The sequence below is a fragment of the Vipera ursinii genome, assembly GCF_947247035.1.
Source record: "Vipera ursinii genome assembly, chromosome: Z".
In the NCBI taxonomy this organism is placed as follows: domain Eukaryota; kingdom Metazoa; phylum Chordata; class Lepidosauria; order Squamata; family Viperidae; genus Vipera; species Vipera ursinii.
In genome coordinates, this window is record NC_139517.1 from 99399331 (window position 1) to 99426106 (window position 26776).

The 26776-nt window shown below is 37.0% G+C and overlaps 1 protein-coding gene across 1 annotated transcript in view; it reads right to left on the reverse strand.

The window, feature by feature from the left end:
* The window catches only part of DYNC1I1 (dynein cytoplasmic 1 intermediate chain 1), a 215334-nt gene that overhangs the window by 55750 nt on the left and 132808 nt on the right, over positions 1-26776 (reverse strand). The window contains exons 11-12 of the mRNA XM_083376361.1: positions 8647-8793; positions 1822-1935 (exon numbers count right to left, since the gene is read on the reverse strand). Coding sequence (XP_083232487.1) covers positions 1822-1935; positions 8647-8793 — 261 coding nt within the window. The remainder of the gene's footprint in view (positions 1-1821; positions 1936-8646; positions 8794-26776) is intronic.

Sequence of the window (26776 nt, forward strand, 5' to 3'; positions counted from 1 at the left end):
CAAGCGTCTTTTAATTTCTTGGCTGCAGTCCCCATCTGCGGTGATCTTAGAGCCCAGGAAAATAAAATCTGTCACTACCTCCATTTCTTCCCCATCTATTTGCCAGGAATTGAGAGAGCAGGATGCCATGATCTTGGTTTTCTTAATGTTAAGTTTCAAGCCAACTTTTGCATTCTCCTTCTTCACCTGCAACAAGAGGCTCTTTAGTTCCTCTTCACTTTCTGCCATTAGAGTGATATCATCTGCATATCTTAGGTTGTTGATATTTCTCCCGGCAATCTTAATTCCAACTTTTGATTCAGGCCAAATCATGTCCAAGAAATGCCATACTACCTTTATTGTAAACTTACAGCAACAGAATCATGCAAGTCTGAATAACTTCTTCCCTCCCTTAGTTTTACTCTCCCAAATACCTAGTTAGATGATTCTTTCCAATCCCTACATTCAAGGAGTATACTCAGTCTATAACTATAATATGTATTATATTATTTTTCTCTTACCTAAACAAAAACCCTAAGCACATTTCCTATTTCCTATTTTTTGCTCGAGCTGGCACTGCTCATCTCTTTAATTTTTATTTATCTTATGTTCTGTCTCAATATTGTACTAAGTACACCACTTTACTGAGTACATTTTCTATGACTTTCATAGAAATACACAGACATAGAGACACACACAAGAGAGGAAGAGAGAGAGATAAAACTGCAATGTAGTCTAAAATGTTCTAGAGAACAAAAGTTTCCACTCCAGCAAGAAAACATTCCACACTCTCTCACCCCTCATGTGCATCATCCCACCAATTGGTGTTCTACTCACTAATGCCTTTGAATGCAGCTCAGGTTTTTTTTTAAAGTACTTATCCCTAGGCACTACATGAACCTAATTCGATATGGGAGACAAACGTAAACTTATCCACTCTGTGTGTCTTAGATTTCTCTGTTCTTCATTAGTTCAATAAATTTGTGTAGCTGGTTCATTTTTGGTATCAGAGGTAGGGAGAATAAATTTGCTTAAAGTAATGGACTATTTTACAAAGGAGGAGGAATTACTTTTCCTCTATGATTTATAAGTTATTTTCATATAAAGAATAAATATTCAGCCTTGGCTATATATAAATTGAACAAACATGTGGATTCTGTTTCACAACATTTGTTAATAAGTTTCCAGACAACTTTTCTTAAAGTTAGAGATAAACAAGTATCCCAAAGCAACTATATCGCAAACAACATTACTATTGTTGTTTTCCAAACTGGCAAATGCTGGTCCTATAAATCCCCCCCCCCTCCATTTAATACCCATCAGACAGGGTAGGCTCCAACTCTCAGATTCCTTATGCTGGCTCATATTTGTTGGTTTTCATATTGGGAAGATTGCCTAACAATAATATTTAAGAATAAGAGAAACATATTTGTCTAATTTTTGTTATGATTTCTTTGTTTATAACAATTTCTTGATTCAAATAAAATTTACATCTGTACTATATGCTACATAACAATGAAATCTACACTGGATAAACAGCATTGTGGAATAAGCATGATATACCTCAATGTGCATGATTACCTGTATTTTAGAACAGATTACTTCATTTTACACTTGAAACTGACCTGCGTATTAACGCATTACTCTAATTACATGATTTGAGACAGAGGAAATGGGTTTTGGCTCTAAGAGAAGGCAATTGCTGGAAGCAAGCTGTACTCTTTAAAGTACATCCATGGGTTTTAGTCTGCATAGGATGTGAGGCTTTAGCTTTTACGAATGATATTCCACTAATAGGTATCAGCCATCACTTTCTTCTTGTGTAAATAAAAACAAACCCACCTGTGGAGTTGAAAGCATATCCAAACTCCAAGAACACATTTTGCCATCTGTAGAAACGGTAATGAGATTGTGAGCGTTCTGTGTTCCAACGACATTTACACAGTAGACTGGGTGCTGAAAACACACAAAATACCAAAAAATATCTGAAGATGCAGATTAAATGTTTTATATGTTTCAAGGGAAATTAGATGCTCATTCAAGGCCTGAGTCTTCTCCTTTTGACAAATATGAAAGCCAAAATATGATGATCCTGTAAGAGATTCAAGTTTGCTTTCTCTCTGCTCCCTTTTGTTATGTTGTCATACTCTAAATGAAATGATTATTACTGTGAAAATAGAGCATTACATAGGAGCATAAATTATATAGGTAGTCCTTGACTTACGACCACAATTAAGCCCAAAATTTCTGACGGTGAGACATTTGTTAAATGTGTTTGTCCCATTTTATGACCTTTCTTGCCACAGTTGTTAAGTGAATTACTGCAGTTATTAAGTTAGTAACATGATTGTTAAGTGAATCTTGCTTCCCCATTGACTTTGTTTATATCCTTTCAATGTGTCTTAGTTTTCTCTCTTCCCCCCACTTTCATTTATCAATCTCTGCTGCCCTTTCTTTAAAATACTTCTTTACTAATATATACACTGGAACTCCACAGAAGAAGAATACTATAGATAGTTTTATGGAGATATCAAATACCTCATCTGCTTTAAATCTTCTTCCAGAATTTTTTTTCAAAATTTGACTACTGAAATTTATTGATTTATATGCCACCCACCTTCCAAGAATCCAGACAGTTTACATTAAAATTTAAGAACACATTTGCATGTAATATTTTCATAGTGATTTGAGAAGAACTTCATATACCTACATATATTTCTCTCCACCCCTATCCCTGAAGAAATACATGTTGCAAGCTTTTGGAACCATAAACACCACATAAGAACTATAATTCAGTTAGTATGTGTATACATGCATGCAAACCAAACTTCTTCATTCTGAGGCTCTAAGTTTTGAACTACTTTTCAATATGTCTAAATATATCTCCATTTGCCTCTTACTCATTTGTCTGACAGAAGCAGCCTTTCACATGTACTCTGTAAGAAATAACACAAACCTAAGTCATTTCATATAAAAGTTTACTGGACATTTGCCCTCCTCACTATGGTGCTCATACAAGCTGGTAATATAGTCTCCAAAACTGGGAACTGCATGGATGAAAGAGGCTAAAGTTCAGATAGGTGGGGCAACATTCAGTAGCATGAAAATGGATTCCCATTTTCCTCACAGCATATTGTTGGGCAAAGCCTGGCTTTAATAAGCACTGTCAGCTATCAATTTCATCAGCAATCTCACTGCAGATTGAAAAGTGTGTTTCTGATACCAAGTATGAGGCAAGGAAAAAGTGGGGAGATGGAAACAACAACTTACTTTTCAGAGAGAATCTCTGGGTTCTTTCCTGTCCTAGAAGAGGGTGCCATTTTGTTTTTATTTATTTTGGAAATGAAATAATCATCCCAGAGATTTCATTTAAACAATAATAATTAACTTTCCTGTTATCTTCAGTGCAGATGTGCAGTGGGTGTGAAAAAAAAATTAAGGAGTAATATGTGGTATAGTTCTTTTCTTGTGTATCTTAGCATCAAATTACAGGCATAAGCTCAGGAAATTTGGAAACCAGTAGATGGTGGCAACAAATTATGTACGTTCCAGTTTGTGTCAGGGAGAAATTCTTATTTAGTACTACAGTAAGCTTATGGTTTCATGCATAAGGTAAAAGCAGCACAGGTCTACAAAATTGTTATCTATGCTTTGATGGTCTTCTAGTACACGGGTCTCCAACCTATGGTCTGCAGCCCAGGACCAGGCCATGGACTCTTAGCCAGTGGGCCGTGGAAATGACTGGCCGGTATGCACACATGTGGGCATGAATTTCCCACCCCACTAGTGCTAGCGCCCACATCCCCATTTGCACATGCACGGTGGCATGAATGGTGATGCTAGTGCAGGGCAGGTGTTTGCAGCCTGCACCATTTTCACATGCACTGCTTGCCCGGGTGGTTTGCGTAGCCCATTTACGCATGCAGAATGGGCTGCTAGCTGCTGTGGGAGGTGCACGGCCGTTCATGCATGCACACGGTGGCAGCGCATGATGCATGTGAAAATGGGGCTGGTAGTGCCACACCAGTGTGCATGACCTCATGTGCGCACACATACAGTCACACCAATTTTTAAGCTGCTCTCCTTCCCACTGGTCTTTGAGTCCAGAAAGGTTGGAGACCTCTATTCTAGTACATCTAGTTCTATCTTCATGCTGACTGGGGAATTCTGGGAGCTGACGTTCACACATCTTCAAGTTTCTGAGACTGAGAAATACTGGAATAAGTGGTACCTGGCTCAATAGTAGTAGCTGTGAGAGAAATCTAGATGTCCTAGTGCAGGGCTTTTCAACTGGTGGTACACATACTTTGGCACCTGGCAGGTGGTATGCGACCATCCTAGACAAGTGTAGCAGTGAGGGGAATGAGCTGAAGTGGCAGGAGCACCACACAAGCCTGAAGGAGAGACAACTGGAGCTCCAGGGCTGTCCGGGCTCAGCACAAACCCCAGGATCAATGCCAGGGTCCAACTGATTGGCGCTTCTGGAAGTAGCGTGTAGCTGGAGGTGCACCGAAGAGAAAAGGAGGAGGGGAGAGAGGAGAGGATATAAAAGGAGGTTTTGGCAGAAAAAAGAGACCAAAAAAAGACAACAGTGGGGAAAGAGAAGGGGATGGAGAAACAGAAACAGATAAGCGCAGTCTTGAGGAGAGGAATCAGCTGGAGGTGCACGAAGAAAAAAGGAGGGCGGAGAGGATATAAATGGAGGAGGTTTTGGCAGGAGAGGGAGAAGAAAATGAAGACAATGGGGGGGAGGGAAATGCAGCCTTCAGGAGAGGAATCAGCTGGAGGTGCATCGAAGAGAAAAGGAAGAGGGATGGAGAGAGGAGAAGATATAATAGGAAGTGATTTTTATGGGAGAGGGGGGAAAAGACAACAAGGAAAGAAGGGGACGGAGAAGAAGCTGTAGAAGCAGAGCCCACCAGGCAGGGAGGAAAAAGAGAGAGGACAGGGAAAGGAAGAAGGGCCGACCAGCCAGCTGACCATCAAGATACTGGTGCATATTAATAAATATGGGTAAATCCATCATACATTTATCAATGCAAAGGGGAAATGATTCAGCAAAGGAACTGCCATTGAAGAAATTAAAATGGTACATTTTTCCTTTTTTATGGTTTGTAACATTTTATTAGATTATAGAATAAAATACAAACATACAAAAACAAATAGTAGGGCACTATGGGTAGGAAGAAGGGGGAAAAAGTGAGGGAGAGAAGGGAAAAAGAAAAGACAAGGCACTGACTTCCAACTTCCTCTGTTGCAGTAGAATGAAGCATTAACATCGAACCTCAACTTTTTACTTTTCCATAACAGTATCAACTAGCCATTTCTATAACAACAAAGGAATCTAATCAGTAAATCTGCCTCCCCCCCCCATTTTTTTAGATCCAGTTTTTGACACCTTGCTCAGCACTGGTGGTACTGAATATTGTCATGTCCCAAAAGTGGTACAATCTGTGAAAAGGTTGACAAGCTCTGTCCTAGTGGACATCACTTAAGTATGGTATGAACCAGCAATGAGCTGCAGCTGCCAAAAAGCCAATGCAGGCCTAGGATGCATCCAGAGCCATGGTGGCAGAGTGGTTTGAAAGCAGTATTGCAGGCTAATTCTACTGACTGCCAGCAGTTCAATCCTGATCATCTCAAGGTTGACTCAGCCTTTTTCCTTCTGAGCTCAGTAAAATGATGACCCAGATTATTGGGGTAATATGCTGACTCTGCAAACAGCTTGGAGAGGGCTGTAAAGCACTATGAAGCCCAAGCCCTATTTGAGGAGCAGATATAAACAGAACATTATGACTGGAATTGGTAAATTAATATAATTCTTGAATGTGCATTGCTCAATTCATTGCAAAAATATTGGAATAAATGTTTCTTTTTGATAAATGGTCTTGTATTAACTGTTGAAAATTGTTTGTGTGTGTGTGTGTGTGTGTGTGTGTGTAAATGTTGTATCTTTTGGATTAGGATATTCAGATTCAAGTTCAACATAAATATTGCAAAGAGTGTTTATTTAATAGCTTCATATTAGTTTTCACATGTTCCAAGCTTGGTTACTTTCAATTCCCTTAAAGCAGGGGTGTAAAACTGCCAGCCCGCGAGCCGGATGCATTATCCGGAAGCTGTGCCCACCCCATTGCCGGCAATGGCAAAACAATCCTGATACATCTCGCAACGTCACGTGATGTCGCGAGTTTGACATGTCTGCCTTAAAGAAGATCCAGACTGATGGGTATTTACATAAACTAATCGTGTAACTGGATACAAGGCACAATCTTATCATCTATTTCTTCTTTACTGAAGTGATGTAATTTTATTACTTAATGCAATTATCAGGTAGATGAACACTACTTTCATTTAAAAAGCACCATAAGAAAGATATGATTTTCTTCATGTGCTGCCACAACATGGTTGTTTGGGAAAATTATAATATGCTATCTATCTGGGTCAGCTAACCCCTCCTTCCCTATGACATATTTCCTCCTTCTCCTGACCATGTGCCCTACACCCCTACCCTTTCTGGGATGGACTTCCTCCTTCTTTCTCCCTGGGGACTCTCCTCCTCCATAGCCAGCAGACACACGTGCTCCTCCATAACTGGCAGATACGCATGCAGACACTGGGAGTTGTAACTGTCTTTTGACCTTGAATTACCATCTATAAATCATCTGACTACACCTCATCTGCTGTAATCTCATCTGCATGCAAATAAAGGTATTTCTAGATGATCAAGGTATTTCATGAGTTCTGCTATCTGGAAGAGAGCTGTTAACAGTGATAACATCTGCTTATATAGACCAGCACAGGGGTCTTAACAAAGGGATCAATCACAATACAGCAGCTTGATCCAGAATACTTCAAGTCCTTTATCATTTTCTACCCTGCTGGACAGTTTGTGGTGGGGAAAGAAACAGCATGAGAGAAGGACCTGTATTTCATCCACTCTCCATTACACTAAAAGAGAAAGGTTTAAATGCATAGTCTCTTCAGCCTTTCCCCAGTGTCCTTACAATTGCATTTCATTTTTAATAGGGGAAGGAGGGTAATAGAAAAAGGAGATAACCAATCATGTCATAATGTATAGTGAATCACTGATATCCTGCAATAAATTAATTATTCCACCACAAATTTACCTTAGCTATTTAATCACACTATAACCAAGATGCTTTACATTCCTATTTAAAAATTACTTATTGTTTTTTAAAAAGCAATCTGATTATTAAACTACAAGGAAATCTCATTTTAACAGATGTATCCCTTACTCCCACCTCTCCATTAAATTAAAGAATATATCATCACACCAGTGAAATGAGTCAACTATGCCAATTATATAATTACATTGCTTGCTTGCATGATGTTATTACGCAAATAACAAATCATAACAGTATTTGATCCATTAATTCAACTGAGTTTTGGAAAACTGAAACTGACTTTCCCCATTGACTTTGTTTGTCAGAAACTAGCTGGGAAAGTCACAAATGTGACCCCAGGATGTTGCAACGGTTGTAAATATATGCTGGTTACCGAACTCCTGAATTTTGATTGCATGACTGTGGCGATGCCATAACAGTCGTAAGTGCAAAAACCAGTTGTAAGACACTTTTTTCAGAGCCACTGTAACTTCAAACAGTCACTAAATGAATGCTTATAAGCTGATGACTACCTGTAATTATTTCTTTAAAAGACATTGCTAAGATAATTTTTTTTCAAGAGAGCAGAATTAATCCATTTTCTGTGAAATGACTTCTAGGCTTCAATCTCATTTTTATAAGTCAGTCTTCTATTTCAGGAGCAGGCATATTTTTGCTTCTGTGTGGCACTATGCGATGTGAGCTATACTGACATTACAACTGGAAAGCAGTTTCAGATTTCCCCCTCCCCTTTCCTTTTTAATTTAGAATTGTTTTTAAAAACTTTTATCAATGCACTATGGCTAAGCTTTTTCATGTAATTTATTGGTTTGGCAACCATACCTTAATTATTTAATTGTTTTCTGACAATTTAATCAGTGTGCTATTGGGAAGTTCTATGGATGCACAGTTGCAGTATGTTTTGCATGAAGGATTATCAAAAGACAATTCTCAATTTTAAAATCATCTCATTCCAAATCAGGTTTAAAATAAAAACCATAAACAAAGAGAGCAGAAACTTTGAAGTTGCCAATCAGAAAATATTGTAACATGATGTTTCGTTATAATGATGTATACTCTATTTTAGCATATTAACGTATTTTACTGTTCAGTCTTTTTTTTAAAAAAAAATAGCTGAAATGTGAGTGGCCATTCTAGGAATACGTACCTTGGGTCTCTTCTTGGTTTTCTCTGGAAAGTATACAATTAAGTAATTTGTCAAATTTTGGAATGGTAAATTTACTATGATAACAAAACTGTAGGATTACCAGGCTATTATTCCATAGGCTTTCTCATTCATTATAGTCCACCCCACTTTAAATCAATTAAATCCTTTTGGCCACAGCTGGAGAGGAGAATGGACCAAAAGTGTAGCAAAGCAGTTTAGCACTTTGTTAAAACAAAAGGAATGGTCACTGTCCCAATCACTTGCAATCCTATAATCCCACTTTCTTTGACAACTGAATATTCTTATTTTTAACAAATAACAGCTTTATGTGCTATATCCAGCTAATTCCATAAATCATTAAATAATTTTTACCGTGTGCGCAGCTGCAGAAAGAGGTGTACGCTGAACTGGTGTCCTCCTGTGGCTACGATTATCCCACAACACAATTTGACCAGAATAGGTTCCTCCAACAACTAGGTTTGGATGAAAGCGGGCAAAACAGACCGACATCACAGAAGACTAGAACAAATGAAAAAGTGTAGAAAATACGAAAAAAAATCTTACTTGTAAGTCTCTTTGTTTTGTTTCAGTTACAAAAATGATCTGGATTTAATATCTGAGACAAACATTCCTTTGATGCTTCATTCATTGAAAAATTTCAAAAATTGTTCGCTTAATGGCACAAAGCATCCACATGTTTCCATACCCTAAAAGAACTATCTCCCTCCCAGATTGTCTTCCTTTTTTGCTAATATCTATGACAATTAGGCAATTAGACAATATAAATTTGGGTCAAAAGATAATATATAGCTAATTATTAATGAATATAAATGGTTATTTTTATGGAAAATATATGAACCAATTCTACTGAATATTACAGGAGTAAAATTAAGTTAGGAAAAAGGCTTGTTCAGGATGCTAGATCTTCAATGACTTGGTCACACATCCAAACCATCATTGGATTCTGCAAATATCAAGTGATGAACTGACATCTGATGAGTTGACTAAAACGTAAATGACAGATAATGTAAATAAAACCTCAAAGCTACCCATGATAAAACTATCTTAAGCAGAAGTTCTATTTTATATGGACCAGTCCCATGTAGTAAAATAATCAGAAAGTATCTACCCAATACCCTCAGATACCACTTTTATTTCATTAGAAGTTTCCTGTATTAAATAATTATTTACTATTTTATTGTATACCATCATTAATCATTACTCAAATGCCAAATAATGTGTCCAAAAGTAGTAGTTAGCATTATTTCCAAAGGGTATTCTTTGTCATGCAAAAGGTTGTAGAAATACTCAGCAGAGAGTCTTTAAGATTTAACAGCAGCATAATCTGCCATCCCAAGTTTGCAAATTATAGCAAATCTAAAGACAAAAACCAGGTATGAAATATATCTTTTTACACTGAAGTTAGGAAGAACTGTTTTAATCAGATATATGTTTCATCACTAATTACAAATCTTGCATGAAGTGACAGTAAGCAGATAATTTCAAATGTAATATCTGTAGTACAGGATATATTTTATTTCCCTTCCCTTCACACACACACACACAGAAACACATACATCGAAATATAAACTCTACTGAAGAAAATAGCAAGTTTTTTCAAGAAATGTAAAGCATCTGTGATTTGTGTCAGTAATAGTTCAAGGGAAAGTGCCTCCACAGGCCAGGTGTTAAATGATACAAGACCATATAACATACCAATTTTCTGATGTACAAAGCTGGTAATCTCTGATCTGATGCATTGAACGTGGAATGGAATATACAAAACCCTGAATAAAATCATGATTTCAAAAAGGAACAAGCATCGGATAATTATTTGTTGATCTAACAAAACTAGCCCATGGAATTGGCTAGTATGGACTGATTGCAATGAATTTTTGAAAAAATATTAGAATTGTATTTACTTTTTAACAGTAGTTCATAAGCTTCCCACTGGACTAAAATACTAGACTACATGGGATTGGTCCAGAATGACTGCTACTGTCAGCTTTTTTTACACTGCTATATATCACTGAGTTCAGTAGGAACAGATCTGAAGATTCTCATTTTGTACAAGCTGAGGCTGTGCTGTGCTGTTTTTATTTTGGATAATTAATCCAAACCAGATTTGGATTAGTGATGGCACATTTCTCTAACCACAGATGAACACACTCATAACAGATAGCCATTTGCATTATCTTGGATAGGAAGTGCCCACATCTGACACACACATGGTGAGTGTGAACTGGCAGCTTGTGTCAGTGTTTTCATATGTAGGGACGGCTCTCTGCCGAAAAGAAGAGTGCTAAAGAAAAATTATACTAATATAAAAAAGACTTGGGTTTGCATTTGCTGAAGTTCTTCAACAACGTTGATGTCATTTCCTTGGGTTATTTAGGGTGTGATGAAATACCATTTCATTTGAGAACTGTGGAAATAGGAAGAGTACATAGAGAAAATATTTATCTCCCAAGATTTCTCATTTCCAAATATAGACTTATGAATTAGAATTGGGTGTTTCTAACGTTCTCTCAAAAGAGCAATGGAAGCAAACAAATGGATGGGAAATACAAGAGATTTCTGATACTGAGGGTTCAACCTGAAGAGGTCTGCTTGCCTGATGAACTTCAAACCTTTTTCTAATTCTGAACAGAGCATCTCCCCTACTTTTTCCATATGTGTCCAGTTACTTCTTTTCTTCCCATCTTGTTTGTTCTCCTTTCCATTCTTTTTCTTATAAGGTCTAAAGTAGGTCCACAAACAAACTTCAAAAATCATTTGTCAGACTAGATTTTCTGGGCAGATGGAAGAGCGGGGAAAAGCTGGACAACTGAAAGAAATCTAAATGAAACAAATTTCTCAAATCTATTAAGTAAGAAATAAGTAATCACTCAAGTTATGTTTACCACTGAGATTAATTTATAACAATAGATATTAAGATACCACAAATAAAAGCTGATAGAATAATAAAGATAATATAAAGCTTAGAAAGCCAGCAAAAAAAACCCCTTCCTCTTATTGCAGATTAATTGCTGCACATATCTCAGTATCTAAATATCTCTAGGGAACACACTGAATAGATCTTTCTAGAAGTGGTATGTCAAAGTGGGATGATGTTTTGTAGAAAAAGAATTTCACTGGTAGCAACACTCACCCCATATTAGTTATTTTAGAAACAATTATTTATTTATTTATTTTATTATTTAAACTTGTATACCGCCCTATTCCCGTAGGACTCAGGGCGGTTTACAGGGAAAAATAAAAAATACATACATACAAAGTTAAGATTGATTAAAACTAAAATTAAATTAAGTCCCTGAATTTAAACTAAAACCCCATTAATAAATAATTAAAACCCCTCAGTCTGGGCCAGACAGCTCAAAAAGCCAAGTTTTCAAATCCCTGCGAAATGAGCGAATTATTGGAATTAAACTGAAGAAACCCCCTTTTTTCCAAAACTTTACAAATATTACATACTAGAATAATAGAATACTACCAGACTAGAGAAATCACAGTTCTAGTTCCGATTTTGCAGGTAATATTTTGATTTTTAGCTTATATTTATATATCCATAAAATCATATAAGATCATTAGTTTGTTTCAAACATCTTGTCAGTCATGTGAAAAGGCAGGAATACAGCTAGATTTATTGCTACACCTCAAAATACATAGCAAATATCCTGTGAAATAAATTGTGCTGAAAAGTCAGTCTTTCTATAATCATCAAAAAGGAGACAATTTCATTTGATTCTAAATGGCATCCTTACATAACAGGATTGACTGAAGTTTCTTTTTAAAAGAATTTACTATCTATGAGTGAAATACCTAAAGTATTGACAAAAAGAGATACAGAATTTGCTTCACTAAAAATATCAGTTTTTAAATAGTTAGGGAAGGATATTGCTGATTTTGGAGCTGGAAATTACTTGTGGTTTCAGAGGGAAAAATGAGATTTCCCCCAATAAAAACAATTCATAGATTTTGCATAGTTTTTTGTATGTGTATGTACATATGCAAAAAAAGAGATAGAAAAGCAAACACTTCAAACCAAATGTCAAAATCCCATTTAATTAAAAAAAGGAAGTTTAGACTTTCATATGGCATGTGTTGACATCTATTCCTTTGATTTACAAGGATATGGATTGGAGGGAGCAGATTGCTTTATTCAAGAAAAATAATATAGGAAAGCAGGGCAATTTGACAGGAAAGAGTGTAGGCTGCCTTAACTTTAGTGCTTGTTAAAACATGAAGGATTAATGGTAAAAAGGGAGGGATGAATTGTGAATGTCTCCAGTAGAGGATCTTCAAAACTGTTTGGGGTTTCTAAGAATGTCTCATGCAACCACATGAAAAGAGAGCTAGCCATACAGCTCTCTAAATCCAAAACTGGTATTGCTCTACTCCTACCATCAAACTAACTGATTTGAAATAGAGCCACAAACTGAATTTATTTTTATTGAAAAAGTATTAAGTCCTTGAAAGAAAGAGAATGGTACATCAGGAAGTTCAGAGAACTCAGAACAACATTCAAAATGCAGGTATGCAGACATGTTGCCATGCAAAGATTTTGCTCTGCCAATGTCTGCCTTTTCTAAAGAACCATCATTTTGTTCACATGAAGCTCTCCAAAATGGGCTACCTGCATTATAAAGAAGGGAAAGAACAAGTTTATCAAATCTGTTACATTAAATTGCAGAGATCTGAGTAGAGAGGATTTCTTACAATGGGAAAAAAGATTGGAAGACTGAAGTTTAGAGTGTTTAAGAGTAATTTTGAAAATGGACAGGTCATTATTACAAAGAGTCAGGGCTTTTTTTGTCATAAAACGCCCAGAACGGAGTTCCGGCACCTTTTTTGGATGGAACCTTGTAGGGTAGGCAAGGCAGGTTGTATGACATATGTGAGTTCCGGCACCTTTTTCTTTTACAAAAAAAGCACTGCAAAGAGTAGCCCGGTACATTGACTCTCTGGACTACCAAGCAGAGGGGGGTAGGAGAAGCCCTCTCTCATATTACAAATTTACTCTTACCTTGCTGTAGACTATCTTCATCACATCTGAGGGAAGCAGGCAAACAGGGAGGCTGGGTTAGATGCGTGATGTGTTCTCCATCTCTTTGTTGCTATTCTTTGACAACTCCAGCATCTACTTATGAGGTGACTACTCCACTGATGGTAGGGTCTGACCAATCCAGCAACAATTTTTTTGGTCAAGGACTGGTCAGAATACACCATCAGAGAAATCTTCCTTGCCATAAATTGACCTAACCACTATTTATAAACTTCAAGCATATTGAGGGCCTAGCAAGACTTAGACTATGGATCTTTCATTTCAGTTTCATTTATTTTATTTTTGGAGATTGCATCAAGGCCAGTTAGTTATTATTTTGTAAGTGCAGACCCATATACAAGTCCAGTAAATAAATAAACAAATGAATTTTAGCAAGAAATAAAGTGAACTATAAAACCAAAAACTGTAACTTTAGGACTACATTAGATTCAAGCTTTGTTTTTAATCGTGATAAGCAAGGAAGTAGTAATTATACATATTTCTAAGGAATACGGCATTGCTCTAAATATAAAACAGAATATATTTTTAAATATAGGTTACCCTTCTGGTCTTCCACTTATTTAATTAAATGCCACATGACCTATAAAAAGTACCATTTTTAAAAAAAATGTTCCATTTTATAACAATTTATATAATGTGCTTTTATGCTCTGAAATCTATAGCCTGATTTTTAAAAAAAAATGATAATAAGAAACCTCATCTTTTTCTCAAAAGGGCATACCACAGTTTTCACTCTTCATTTTTGTCAAAAAACACTTGATTGAACTAAGCACCTAATGTTAAAAAGGTTAAGTACAACACAGGTAGCTACAAAAGAAGCTCTTCAGTTTGTCAAAGAACACCATTCTTTCCCTGTGAGACCACCCTCCCTTCAAATAAGAAGTAACTCAATCCCTGTGTTAACTTAGTTGTGTTGGGCATCCTCCAAGTCAAAGAATGCAATGTGATAAGTCATAATGAATTGTGTATAATAATTCACAAACTTTTCCTATTAAATGGGCTCAAGTAAAATGCCTTTAGTTAGGAATACAGATCCTTTTTATTTTATTTTATTTTTAATTTCTCCCACAATATTGAAACATGGAAATCACACAGGCCCAGAAGCAAAATGTTCATTTCAACTCATTTGCTTTTTTTTTAACCACATCCTATGTCAATAGATTATTTTTTCCTTCACTGAATATTCTCTATTAAAGTCAACATCCAAGTAAGGTGGAGCTGTTGTATATATTAACCGGTTAATAAAATCAATGCAAACTATTTGTTAAGATGTTATCACTATTCAGAGAAACCCAGGTTGAAGGCCTTAATTGTGGAAATACATTGATTTATTTTGGACCTGTGGGTCATTCTCAGCCCTACTTTGCAGGATTGTTGGGATAAAATTAAGAGAGGGCTCTGTGTATGCAGTCTTTAGCTGACAAAAAGAGAAAGGAGAGGAACGAGAAAGAAGAAGGTGTTGATCTAATAAAAATATTTAGAAGAAAGCTCTTCACAAAAGCAGAAGTACTATAGCACCATTCATTATAGAAAAGAACAAATATCATATTCTTCATTCTGAACCCAGCATTGCTTTTCAGAGGTATTGCTCTCATCTTTCTGAAAATTGAACTGGACATAAAGAGCTATCAAATCATGAGACAAATACAGGTACTCCTCAACTTACAATGAGGTACTTAGCGAGTCTTTAGAGTAACAACAGCCCCCCCCCAAAAAAAATTATTTACAATTCAGTTCCAAAGTTCCAACCGCCAGAACCCTACGTGGTCATGTGACCAGATTTGGGGTGCTCAGCAATAGGTCCAAATTTATTATCACAGTAATGTGACCGTGATTTACAATATTTTCCCCAAAACCTGAGTTTATTTCTGAGTTTGGGCTAAAATATCCCATAGCAAACAATGGTTTTGTTTAAAGACCACTGCATTCACCTAATGACCATAGTGATTCACTTAACAACTGTCACAAAAAGGTCATTAAATCAGGTTGGTCACATGATGACTTAGTGACTGTCACTACCTGAGCAGATTCCATTACAGTCATAAGTCAAGAAACTACCTGTAGTTTACAAATTAAACGCAAGTACTGCTATCATCTGAATTCTCATTCATGCAAATCTGGTGGAATTTTAAAGGTCATCAATTAACCTGAAGAAGGATAGATAAGCAGACCTGAAGAAAGATAGCAGACCTGAAGGATAGATAAAAACAAACCTGAAGAAGGATAGATGAGCAATGTTTATCATTAAGTTCTTTGATTTACATTTCTTGCTTTGTTTCTAATTCATTAACATTTGGAACTCTATATTTTATCACTTGGACACATTTTTATAATTACAGTAATCCCTTCCTATCTTTCAATTTAAATGTTGCTTCTGGGAAAATCTAAGAAACTATTTCAGTCACCCAAAGTGTTCTCTTGCATTAATGCATCATTTAAAAGTCATGTCACTAAGTAATTAGGGATAATCTAAAATTAATTAAACATTGTACTAAGTTGTCTTGATAGTTTGGGAAACAAGCTTAAATAAGTTGTGGTATTAAAATAGCACAAACCACTCATTTAGTGACTGTCACTACCTGAGCAGATTCCATTACAGCCATAAGTCAAGGAACTACCTGTAGTTTACAAATTAAACACAAGTACTGCTATCATCTGAATTCTCATTCATGCAAATCTGTTGGAATAATTGGTGATAATTGGCAGGATATTATTTATCTCTACTTCAGAGATAAATTTGAGGGTGTTAGCCTTCAATTCCCCTGCCCAAAGTTCAAAAGAGTTGCAGTTCTACCTTTATTTGTCTTCTACTTCCCTGCATGGCAAAGGCCCACATGGGACATTCTGCTACCCAATTCTAGTGATGCAACTAAAAATGATGGGGGATGGTAAATACCACATGCGTCTTATAGTTTCATCATCCAACCTCTAAAGGTTAGGGTTATTTTTTTTTTTGTTAAATGAAAGTTAGATGAAAGTAAAGTAAACCCAGAATTTTATTAATGAATCCATATGAATCTTCACATATAGTGAAGTCAGCAGTGACAACTTATCTCAGTAGCTTTTCACAAAATCCTATGTGCAGTGTGACATCTTAGTATTTAAAAGAGCCGTTTCAGTGTTCACCACCCACTCCTTCATAACATACTGCTCACATTCATAACAACTCCTACACTACAAACAGAACAAAAGATTATTAATATGTTCTATTTAATTAGTTAATATGCTGCCCATCTCATTACCCAAAGAGACTCTTTATGAATGTGCTATAGAGTGTACATTACAGTGGGTGAGGATGTTGTGGTTGGCACCAAGAGCTTGTGAAGCTAAAGTGCCTTGGGGTGTGCAGCTTCTCTTTCCAGGCCTGGTTAAAGATGGCAATGGGAGGTTCTCCGTCTTGGATCTTGGGAGGTTTGGATATGGGTATGGGGCTATTATTGAGGAACTGGGATGGAAGTAAGCCACAATGTAATAGTGGTGACAGGCATAGGGAGATATGGTGAGAAACAGGTAATGGATCATTCTCAGGGAACATGGGACTATTTTCTTGTATTGGTTTTGCATTCCAATTCCTTAATCTCAGTGCCAATACCCTGTCAGCACACAGGGTCTGTCTTCTGGCTGCTGTTTCTAAGTGCCAGATTGGTCTGTAATAAGGCTTCCCTCATTAGTGATCTAATAATGAGAGAATTAACCTGGCGTGTATCATCAAGACCTGGCTAGGTCCAGTGGGTGGCATAGTCCTTTCAGAGATATGGCCAGCTAGGTTTCAGGTGTGGCATGAACAAAGATTCTGGGGCAGAGGTGAGGTGTGATGATTGTCACCTGGGAATCTCTCACAGCTTTCAGGAGCACTATACCACAGATCATCAATGTGAGACCCTGTTTATTAGGTTGGATTCTTGAGATTAGTTGAGATTGTTGTTGTACCAAGCTCCTGCTACACTGCAACCTTTCTGCTTGAGCTACTCAGGTCCATTTGAAGGTTGGAAGTGAAGCTCTCCAGACTTGAGGTCTCAGGGGAGTTCAATCCTCCATTTCTAGGATTGGGTTCTTAGAAATGTGATCACACTCACCATATAGAACATTCTGTTAATGTTCTGAAAGCCTCTCAAGACCTGACTATGTCATCAGGCCAGAGGTCCCAGGGGTCTACTGATACTCTAAGATGGCTCCATCATTGTGCTTACCGTATTTTATTCTTCTGTACTAACTGTGATTATTATATTTTAATAATACTGTTTTTCTATATTTATTGTTTTGTTTAATTGTTTAGTCTTTAACTAAATAAAATCATAGCTTGGATATCAGCATGGTCTCCATCTTTCTTTCTTTCTTTCTTTCTTTCTTTCTTTCTTTCTTTCTTTCTTTCTTCCTTCCTTCCTTCCTTCCTTCCTTCCTTTCTTTTCCTTGCTTCCTTCTTTCCTTCTTGAAAGTGAAAAGGTGAAGATGATGTGAGATTTTGAATTGGCCTGATAACTTTTCTCATAATAGAATTTGGACTTTTTCCTGTATGCTACTACCACAGTCAGCTACAGCATCTTGCTTAGATTTCAATTCTATATTGATTTTTCTGCTAGGCTTACTTTTGAGTAAGAAAGTATAGGACTGCACCGCACATTGGACACATGGATCTGATTAAGAATCTGGAGTGCTCTCATGGCAACTGTACAGCCTCCAGGATTATCTAGTGCTGATTTAATTGGAAGTAACCACAAAGGAAGCATCAAAGAAATGGAAGAGTCAAACAGGAAGTACTGAGCAGCAGGGCAGAAGGATGAAGCAAAGGAAAATCCAGTACATACAGGATGATTTATTTACTGCTTGGTTATCATGCTCCTTAATATATTTGATCATATTTTATCCTAATTGCAGCAAAATATTCTACACCTGTGCAATAAAAATATATCTGTGCTGAAGAGTAAATATGTGCAATCTTATCCCTCTTTTACAAAGCTGTGAAGGCTTGGAGTGATTGAGAACAAGTGAATTATACATTGTCAAACTAATATCATTTTGGTTAATTTTTACTGTTATTTTTAATTCCTGTACTTTATCCAGAGTCTCAATTAACTGGGGAGGTAAACTGGTAGAATTATAAAAGATAAAACTATCAGTTGAATGGGGAAAATATATTTGTTTGTGACTGCAACTTCTGAAACAGGCCTAGTTTCAATGTAACAAGCCAGTATCAAATGTCAATGTTGAACACCATATGTCTCAGTCGTATTTAACTATCCTATAACTCTGTCAGAGGAGAGGACTAAGTGATTTCTCATAAACCAGGCCCGTTTATCATATCTTCTGTTCTAACCTAGAAGACTTATTGGTTGATGCAGTAAGTCCTGAGGTTCTGCAGTTTAAACAAAGACCCTACACATGTTAGTTTGCTTCTCTATAGCTGACAGTAAAGCATAGCTGATCCTGGCTGATAGATTCAACATCCAAAGTCTCTAAACATGGACAGAATGGAAGGAGAGGAAATGGGAGAAAAAAAGTATCATCCCGCTTTTTCATCTAAAGTACCTCAGTTCTTTGAATCTTTATCTATAATCTTGAAGTATTGACTCAAAGCCTCCACTCTAGCCTTATCTAAAGTGCTCTGGTGAGTTTAGTCATCTCAATCAATTTAAGCTTGCTTTCTTAAAGCCACCTCCTGCATAAAGTTAAAAAGCAACAACATATGCCCAAACTCAGTACATGGTCACAAGCAGCATTTTCTAGCCAGGAAAGTAATATAACTTTTATTTGCATTATTATGTTCTAGGAGGGATTTCCTATTTTGCAGCTCTTCTGGTCAAGAGATAAATTACAGTTTTATTCAGGAGTGATCTATGGGAATATTTGGATCTTAGGGAGGTACATAGCTTTCATCAAGTAATAAAAGACTCAAGGCTTTCAAGACATCTACTATATGTATTAGACAAATACTGAGGGATGGTTATAGGAGTACAGCTAATTGTCGACTTACAATAGTTCAATTATTGACCATTCAAATTACAACAGCACTGGAAAAACCTCTGTAGCTTCCCCACGATCATGTGATCAAAATTCAGATGCTTGGCAGCTAATTCATGTTTATGGCCATTGCTGTGTCCAAAGATTATATAATTACCTTTTGTAACCTTTTGACAAGCAAAGTCAAGGGAGAAGTCGGCTTCACTTAACAACCATGTTATTAACAGTGATTCATTTCACAACTGTGGCAAAAAGGTCGTAAAATGAGGCAAATCTCACTTAACAAATGTTTCACTTGACAACAAAAATTTTGGGCTCAATTGTGGTCATAAGTTGAGGACTACCTGTACTGCCATGGCGATGATTGATGGATCTATTTAGCAAACTGCATTAAACCTTAGAGGCAGTAATGAACATTTATTATTTATAAAATGTATGTGCTATGTGAAGAAAATGAGCAAAATCTCCCAGAATACTGTGAAAGTATTATGGAGATATGTTGGGAGAAGGAGGGGGGATGAAGGCTCTTAATTTGTCTATATCTGGATGCACAGTATGATGTGGGGATACCACAAGGCTCTGTCTTAGGGCCAGTACTCTTCAATATCTTCATTAATTACTTAGATGAGCAAATAGAAGGGGAACTCATCACATTTGCAGATGACACCAAACTGGCAGGAATAGCCAACACTCCAGAATACAAGCTCAGGATCCAAAAAGATCTTGACAAACGTGAACAATGCACCCTATCCTACAAAATGAGTTTTAATGTGGAGAAAAGCAAAGTTCTACATTTAGGCAGGAAAAACCAAAGGTTTTAGATGAGCCGAGACCTGGCTCAAAAACAGCAACTGTGAAAGGGACCTCGGAGTCCTAGTGACTATGAGCCAGCAATGTGCAGCAGCAACCAAAACAGCTAATACAATCCTGGGTTGTATAAACAGAGGCATAGAATCAAGATCATGTGAAGCATTAGTACCGCTTTATAAAACCCTAGTATGACCATACCTGGAATACTACAACCAATATTGGTACTACAAAAAAGATGTTGAGACCTTGGAAAAAGTTCAGAGAAGAGCAACTAAAATGATCAAATGCCTGGAGACTAAAACATATGAAGAACGGCTGCAGGACTTGGACTTGGCTAGTCTAAAGAAAAGAAGAAACAGGGGAGACATGATAGCAGTATTCCAGTATTTAAGGGGCTGCCACAAACTATTCTCCTTTACATTTGTGTCTGCAACTAAGTTCAAAATAGTAGAGTTCCCAGTGTGAACTTAAGCAACTAGCAAGACAAAGAGTTATTACAAATGGTGGCTTAATTCAAATATTTTTCTTTTCAGCATCCAGAGTTATATTTCAAATATATGAGCATCAGCATTGTCTATGTTGTTCATTATAAAATCTATAACCATTTGCTATGTACCCATGAAGAATAAGAAGATGCAGTATTAAAATCATAACCACAAAAATACTAAACAAATGTGTATTATCAGCTGTCAAATCTATACTTAATAAATATTATTTAATGGATAATAAAAATATTTTGATTGTTCCAATAAGAAATTTTTTTCTTATGAATGAAAAGACTCTAGATTTTTTTTGTTACATTTGTTTGCCATTTCCTCCTTATATAGTTTTGACTTTAAATCTTGCTCACACACTTTCTTCATTTAAAATTCTTTTAAAGATAAATTGATGAAATATGTGTATGTAGGAGGTGGGGATATTCAACTATATATGTTCCCTACAATTTTCTCTATATTTTCAAAAGTCCTGCAGAGATATGTGCTTGATGGAGACATGGGGCAAGGGATAGGGCAGGAATACTTCCCCAAGGTATGTAAAAAATATATGGATTCTTAGTTAAAAAATAAACTGGAGTTCCTAAGAACAAAATTAAATTCTTCTGTTCAAAATCCTTTACTGGGTGAAAAAAATACTGCCTTGCAATTTAAAGAATTGATGTCCACTTTTTATATAACATGTGCTTAATGAAATGCATTTATATGTTTTCTGAGGTTTTTGCGGGTGTTTGTATGTAGATCTTTGGTCATTCGGGTTTTTCCCCCACGTAGAATTGAAGGTATAAGAACAACGTTTCGACGAAATCTCATCCATCATCCTCAGAAGGTTGGCAGTTTGGCAGGTCGAATCCCGAGTGCCGCGTAACAGTGACCGCCTGTTACTCATCCCAGCTTCTGCCCACCTAGCAGTTTGAAAGCATGTAAAAATGCAAGTAGAAAAATAGGGACCACTACAGTGGGAAGGTAACAGCGTTCCATGCACCTTTGGCGTCTAGTCATGCCAGAGACGTCCTCAAACAAACGCTGGCTTTTCAGCTTTCAAACAGAGATGAGCACCAGCCCCTAGAGTCGGAAATGACTAGCACGCATGTGCGGGGGAACCTTTACCTTTACCTAAACCTATACCTATATATATATATACCTGATACCTCCAATTCTACGTGGGGAAAAAACCCGAATGACCAAAGAAGATCTACATACAAACACCCGCGAAAACCTCAGAAAACAAATACACACACACACACACACACACACACACACATTTGAAATCAGTAAAAATAAAAACAATGAACTACAGGATATAAGAGAAATTCTTCTTTATTGCTGAGCTTTCGTCAACAAGCTGTTGACATCATCAGAGCAAGGGATGAATGATAAGGGAGTCAGTACATACACTTATATGGCAGTTATAATGGTCAACTTGTGGAATGTGGGTGTGGCCTATTCGTGACAAGCTTGCTCATGTATAATCACAGTGGTTCCGACTTTGATTTTTAAAAGTTGCGCCTAGCAGCTGTTTGGTGTGTATCAGCTGTTAGGTGCGTAAGTCTTGTCCCGCCTTGTGCAGTCATGCACTGGCTGACAGCCTGACCATATCAACACAACAGATGAGATTATTATAACACAATCCATTCCAATTGAACTAAACAACAGACAAAATTCTAACACAAGAATGATAACTTGCATAACCAACACACCATCTGACACTTCTACACACAAACACCAGTTCTGACCACAACATCCAAGATACAAATCTTGCAACTTCACTAAATAACCACACACAACAAAACAAACACACACAACACCAAACAACAACAGAATATTGAGACCACGATCAAAACTGAAATCTGTCCCACCATGCACAATAAAACAAAAAATAACAAGTCAGATCAAACATCCCACAAAATCACTCACAACCAGGGCTTTTTTTTTCTCATAGAACGCTCAGAACGGCATTCCCGCACCTTTTTTTGCAGGGAAAAAAAACCCAATTCCCTTACTGGCTTTCCTAAGCCTATTGCAGGGCTAGAAATCGTGGCTCTTTTTTATGACTCATGGACTTCAACTCCCAGAAATCCTGAGCCAGCCATGCTGAGGGGAAAGGGAGAGGTTTCCAAATATATATATTTAAAATCATAAGATTAAAACATAAAAGCAGGGCTTTTTTTCTCATAGAACACTCAGAATGGCGTTCCGGCACCTTTTTTTGCACACACAAAAAAAAGCTTTTGCACAAGCTATGCTACTCCCTCTATTGGCTTTCAAAAGCCTATTGGTTTTCTAAAGCCAATAGGAATTGCTGCTGATGCACCAAAAGACCTAGCTAGCAAACATTGCACCGGCTAATTGTCTGCAGCGAAAGCAAGTAGGCAGGAACTTTGCATCCCTCCCTGCTGCCCAACTATACCATCTCAACTAGGTAAGTAAGAGAGAACAAGGAGTGGGAGGTGGGTTCTGCGGAGTCCATGTGCACTCCATCCTTGTGCTCACCCGTGTCAGCCAGACTGGTGGCCTACCTGGTGCTGGACCTGCACCACCATTGCCTTGCCCTGTGTGCATAAGTGGCCGCCCTGCATCGCCTGGCCCACACTGCCTCCACTGTGCACCCCGCGCAGCCCCGCCATATAGAGCGGGCCCTGCTGCTCCCACAGCACCAGCCGTGCCGGCTCCAGCCCCGTGGGGGGGAGCCTGCCACCAACACCCCTCGCACCCGTGACCTTGCTTTGTAAACAAATTTTCAAAGGACACAAGTGGCCTACTGATTTAATTTGCAAGTTTCATTTGTTTACTGCAATCATAGAGCTGTCCAACTCAATGTGACTCTAAAAGACATACAACAGGAAATAAAACAATAAACCAAAATAACCATACTATATTCAAACATACACAATATAGAAATATAAAATTATAATCTGGTAACAAAACACTATAATAAATACAACAAAGGAAGAATCCCACTAAACTGGATCCAAATGCTTCAGGAGGAAAAACAGGTCTTAATGGTTTTCGCAAAGATGAGGAGAATTGGACCCTTTTCTATATCTGTGTGGTGAGATAATGAGGTGGAGATATTCTAGAGCCCAGAGGTAATCACCAAAAAGATACATTTCTAAAACTTTGCAAAGTGGCTACAATCAAAAGAGGGAACTTGGAGCATATCCCTCTCTATGGAGCATAAGGAGTAGGAGGATGTTTTTGGGAGAACGTAGTCCTACAAGTAACCTGGTCTTATGCCATATAGGGCTTTAAAGGTGATTGCCAGTACCTTGATTTACAACAAAAATCTGCTGGAAACTAGTACAGTTCACACAGTAGCATGGATGTAACAAATTGGACACATTACACCTTGCAACACTGCCTTCTGGTTAAACCTAAGTTTCTGAACTATCTTCAAGAGCAGCCCCATATTGATGTAGTCCAATCATAAGTTAACTAAGGTATGAGTGGCCATGAGCAAAACCTCCTGGTCAGAAGTGAGCACAGGTGACAGAAAATAGGACGTTTTGCCAAGTTCTGTTGACTGAATTATGTTCATTGGCACACAAAGATATCAGTAAAGCTAATACTCAGCTTAGAAGAAGTACCTGGCTGTAGAAGGGGGAGGGGAGAAGGCTCATTGTGGATTTCCAGCTATTCAGAAAGAATTTGACAATAAAGGTTTTATTATTTATTATTTATTATTACTAACATAGACACAGATAGATCTGTTAAGTGGCCCCGAAGGAGGGGGAACCTCTTGTATTCTCTAGGTGTTATCTCACTAACTTAGTGGGCTTCACTAAAGTTAGGGGCTCTTGGAGGAGATCTCTAAAAGATCACCAGAATGGGAGCAATTCTAGATATATTTTTTTCAAAAAAACATTAGACAGTTCATGAAAGACAATATCATACATTATCTTGCCAAGGTTAAATACTTCAAATTCCCAATGATTCTCCTGAAGAGATTAACATCTTAAAAATGTTTATCTTGCTTTCCCTAATGTTTTAACTGTGGATTGTACTAAAATGTATTTCAACCAGCAAGTAATAAACTATAGATCTCACCTTGTTTGATAAAATTGCACTATATCAACAATGCTACAGACAATGAGGACATATTTATGATTTCTATCAATGGATCTTGCTCCCACATCTTAAACCAAACAAATGCTTTGATGCACTTTAGGATATCCACAATATAAGCCATCTGTGAAAGACAAAGGTTTTGTTTTTTGTTTTTTCAAAGACATTCTTTTTAAGACGTTCGATGATTTTGTCACCATTTGTTTTGTGGCTTGGCACATCTTCAATATTCTTATAATTTAACTTCATAAAATATAGCTTGTGATTTGGATGCTTTAAGGAGTAGTCGAAAGATCTGAAAACATGCCAGGCCTGCTTTCACAAATGCAAACTTTTGCCTTTAATCAATTTTTATTTTATAGAACTAGCTGCTTATCTTGGAAAAGGATATCCAATACTTGACTTAGGCAGTTAGCAGAAAGTCTTGATAAGAGTTCTCTTATTAGGCTGAGTGGGGCAGACATTTCTTTGATTTGTTTCATTTTTCCATGCTGTTTTTTTGTACCCTTCAGTGTTTTTTTAATCAGGAACTTTTTAAATAAAATATGTATGGGATCCAAGAAAGGTCACAACAAATTTAAACTAATTCAGAGTATTTACTCCCAAAATGTTGCTTAGTATGACTATGTACAAAGATGAAAATCCTCTTTAGCTCTATGAAGAAATTTTGATTATTTTTGAAGATTATTTTGAAGCAATAATTGTTTCAGAAAAATGAAAATAATGGAGGGACATCATAAAATTACACTAAAACTTTTTAGCAAATTAAAATGAAGCTGCAAAAGAGTCTGTTTCATTTTCCCCCTTCTTTTTTAATCTCAAAACACATTTTATAGAAACACAAGTATGTAACAGGGGTTAAGAAGCTGTATTTCTCATATTCTTATAAACCAGGCTACTACATCACTGTATATAACAAAAGTGACATATTTTTATTTAGGGGAGAGAAAAAATCAGCAAAGAAGAAATGAAAATCAGCGGTAGGGAATGGAGAAGGAGAGAACTCTAGCCAATGCTGGCCACTAAATACAGATTTTCAGTTAACTTCACTGTGTTTAATTCTAAGATAGGCATTTGTGATTCTATCCACCCAGTTTAAAAGGAAAGACCACACCAGAATAAGCAATGAGGGGTGGTCAAATGCATAATTTAATGACAGTGTATGAAAACCACTACAGAAAAGTTGGGGGCAGGCACAGGAGGGAAGAAACATTCCACAGTGTGGTTAAGTGGTTGATGTCTAGAACCAAACCACAATATTTTCCAAGCTTGGGCAGCTTTTATTGAAATTAAAATAGAAAGCCTTAGGGCCATGTCCCACATAGAAATTGACAGCTTAGCAGTGACATGGAGCCTTCTAAATGAGGATCACTGGATGAGGGTACTGTAAAAAGAACTAAAATAGATGCCACTCCCAAAGTTTTACTGCCAAGTAATCTACCAAGCAAGGCTACAAAACCACAATTCATGGCTGCACAAGGGCATTTCCAGATTTTTAGCTTCATCGGGTTGTACTCCACTTAATTCCAAAAACCAACATCTGAAGTTAGGTCAAACAACTATAATGTGTTGTTTGATTGCAGGATGAGAAGGAAATGGGCCCTCTTATAATAGTAAACAATGATCTCAGTTTGGTCCTGTTTCCCTTTAGGAAGAATAATACATAGATGGAAACTATATAAGAGTTAAGAAGCTATAATGCTCTGGAATTAAGAGATCATACAGAAGCAATGTCTATGGAGATACTCAGTCATCCAGATCATCATTGTCCCAAAGTTACTTTTTTCAAGAGGCAACACGTATTTCTTTGTTTTTCCTTGAAGACGTTTCAATTCTCCATTTTCCACCATTCAATCTGAACTGAAAAAGATTCTTCGATGAGAAACAAAACATTTTCAAGGAAAAACAAAGAAAGTCCAGTTGCCTCCTGAAAAAAAAGCACCTTTAGGACATACAGAAGCAATGCATTAAATTGAAAATGATACATGTTCTACCAACCATGTTTTTAGCAGATGGACATTACTGAGATCAATAATAATAACATAAAGTACTGCATTAGTTATTACTTTGTACTGACCTTTTAAGTTCCAAACAGTTTATATTTGTAAAG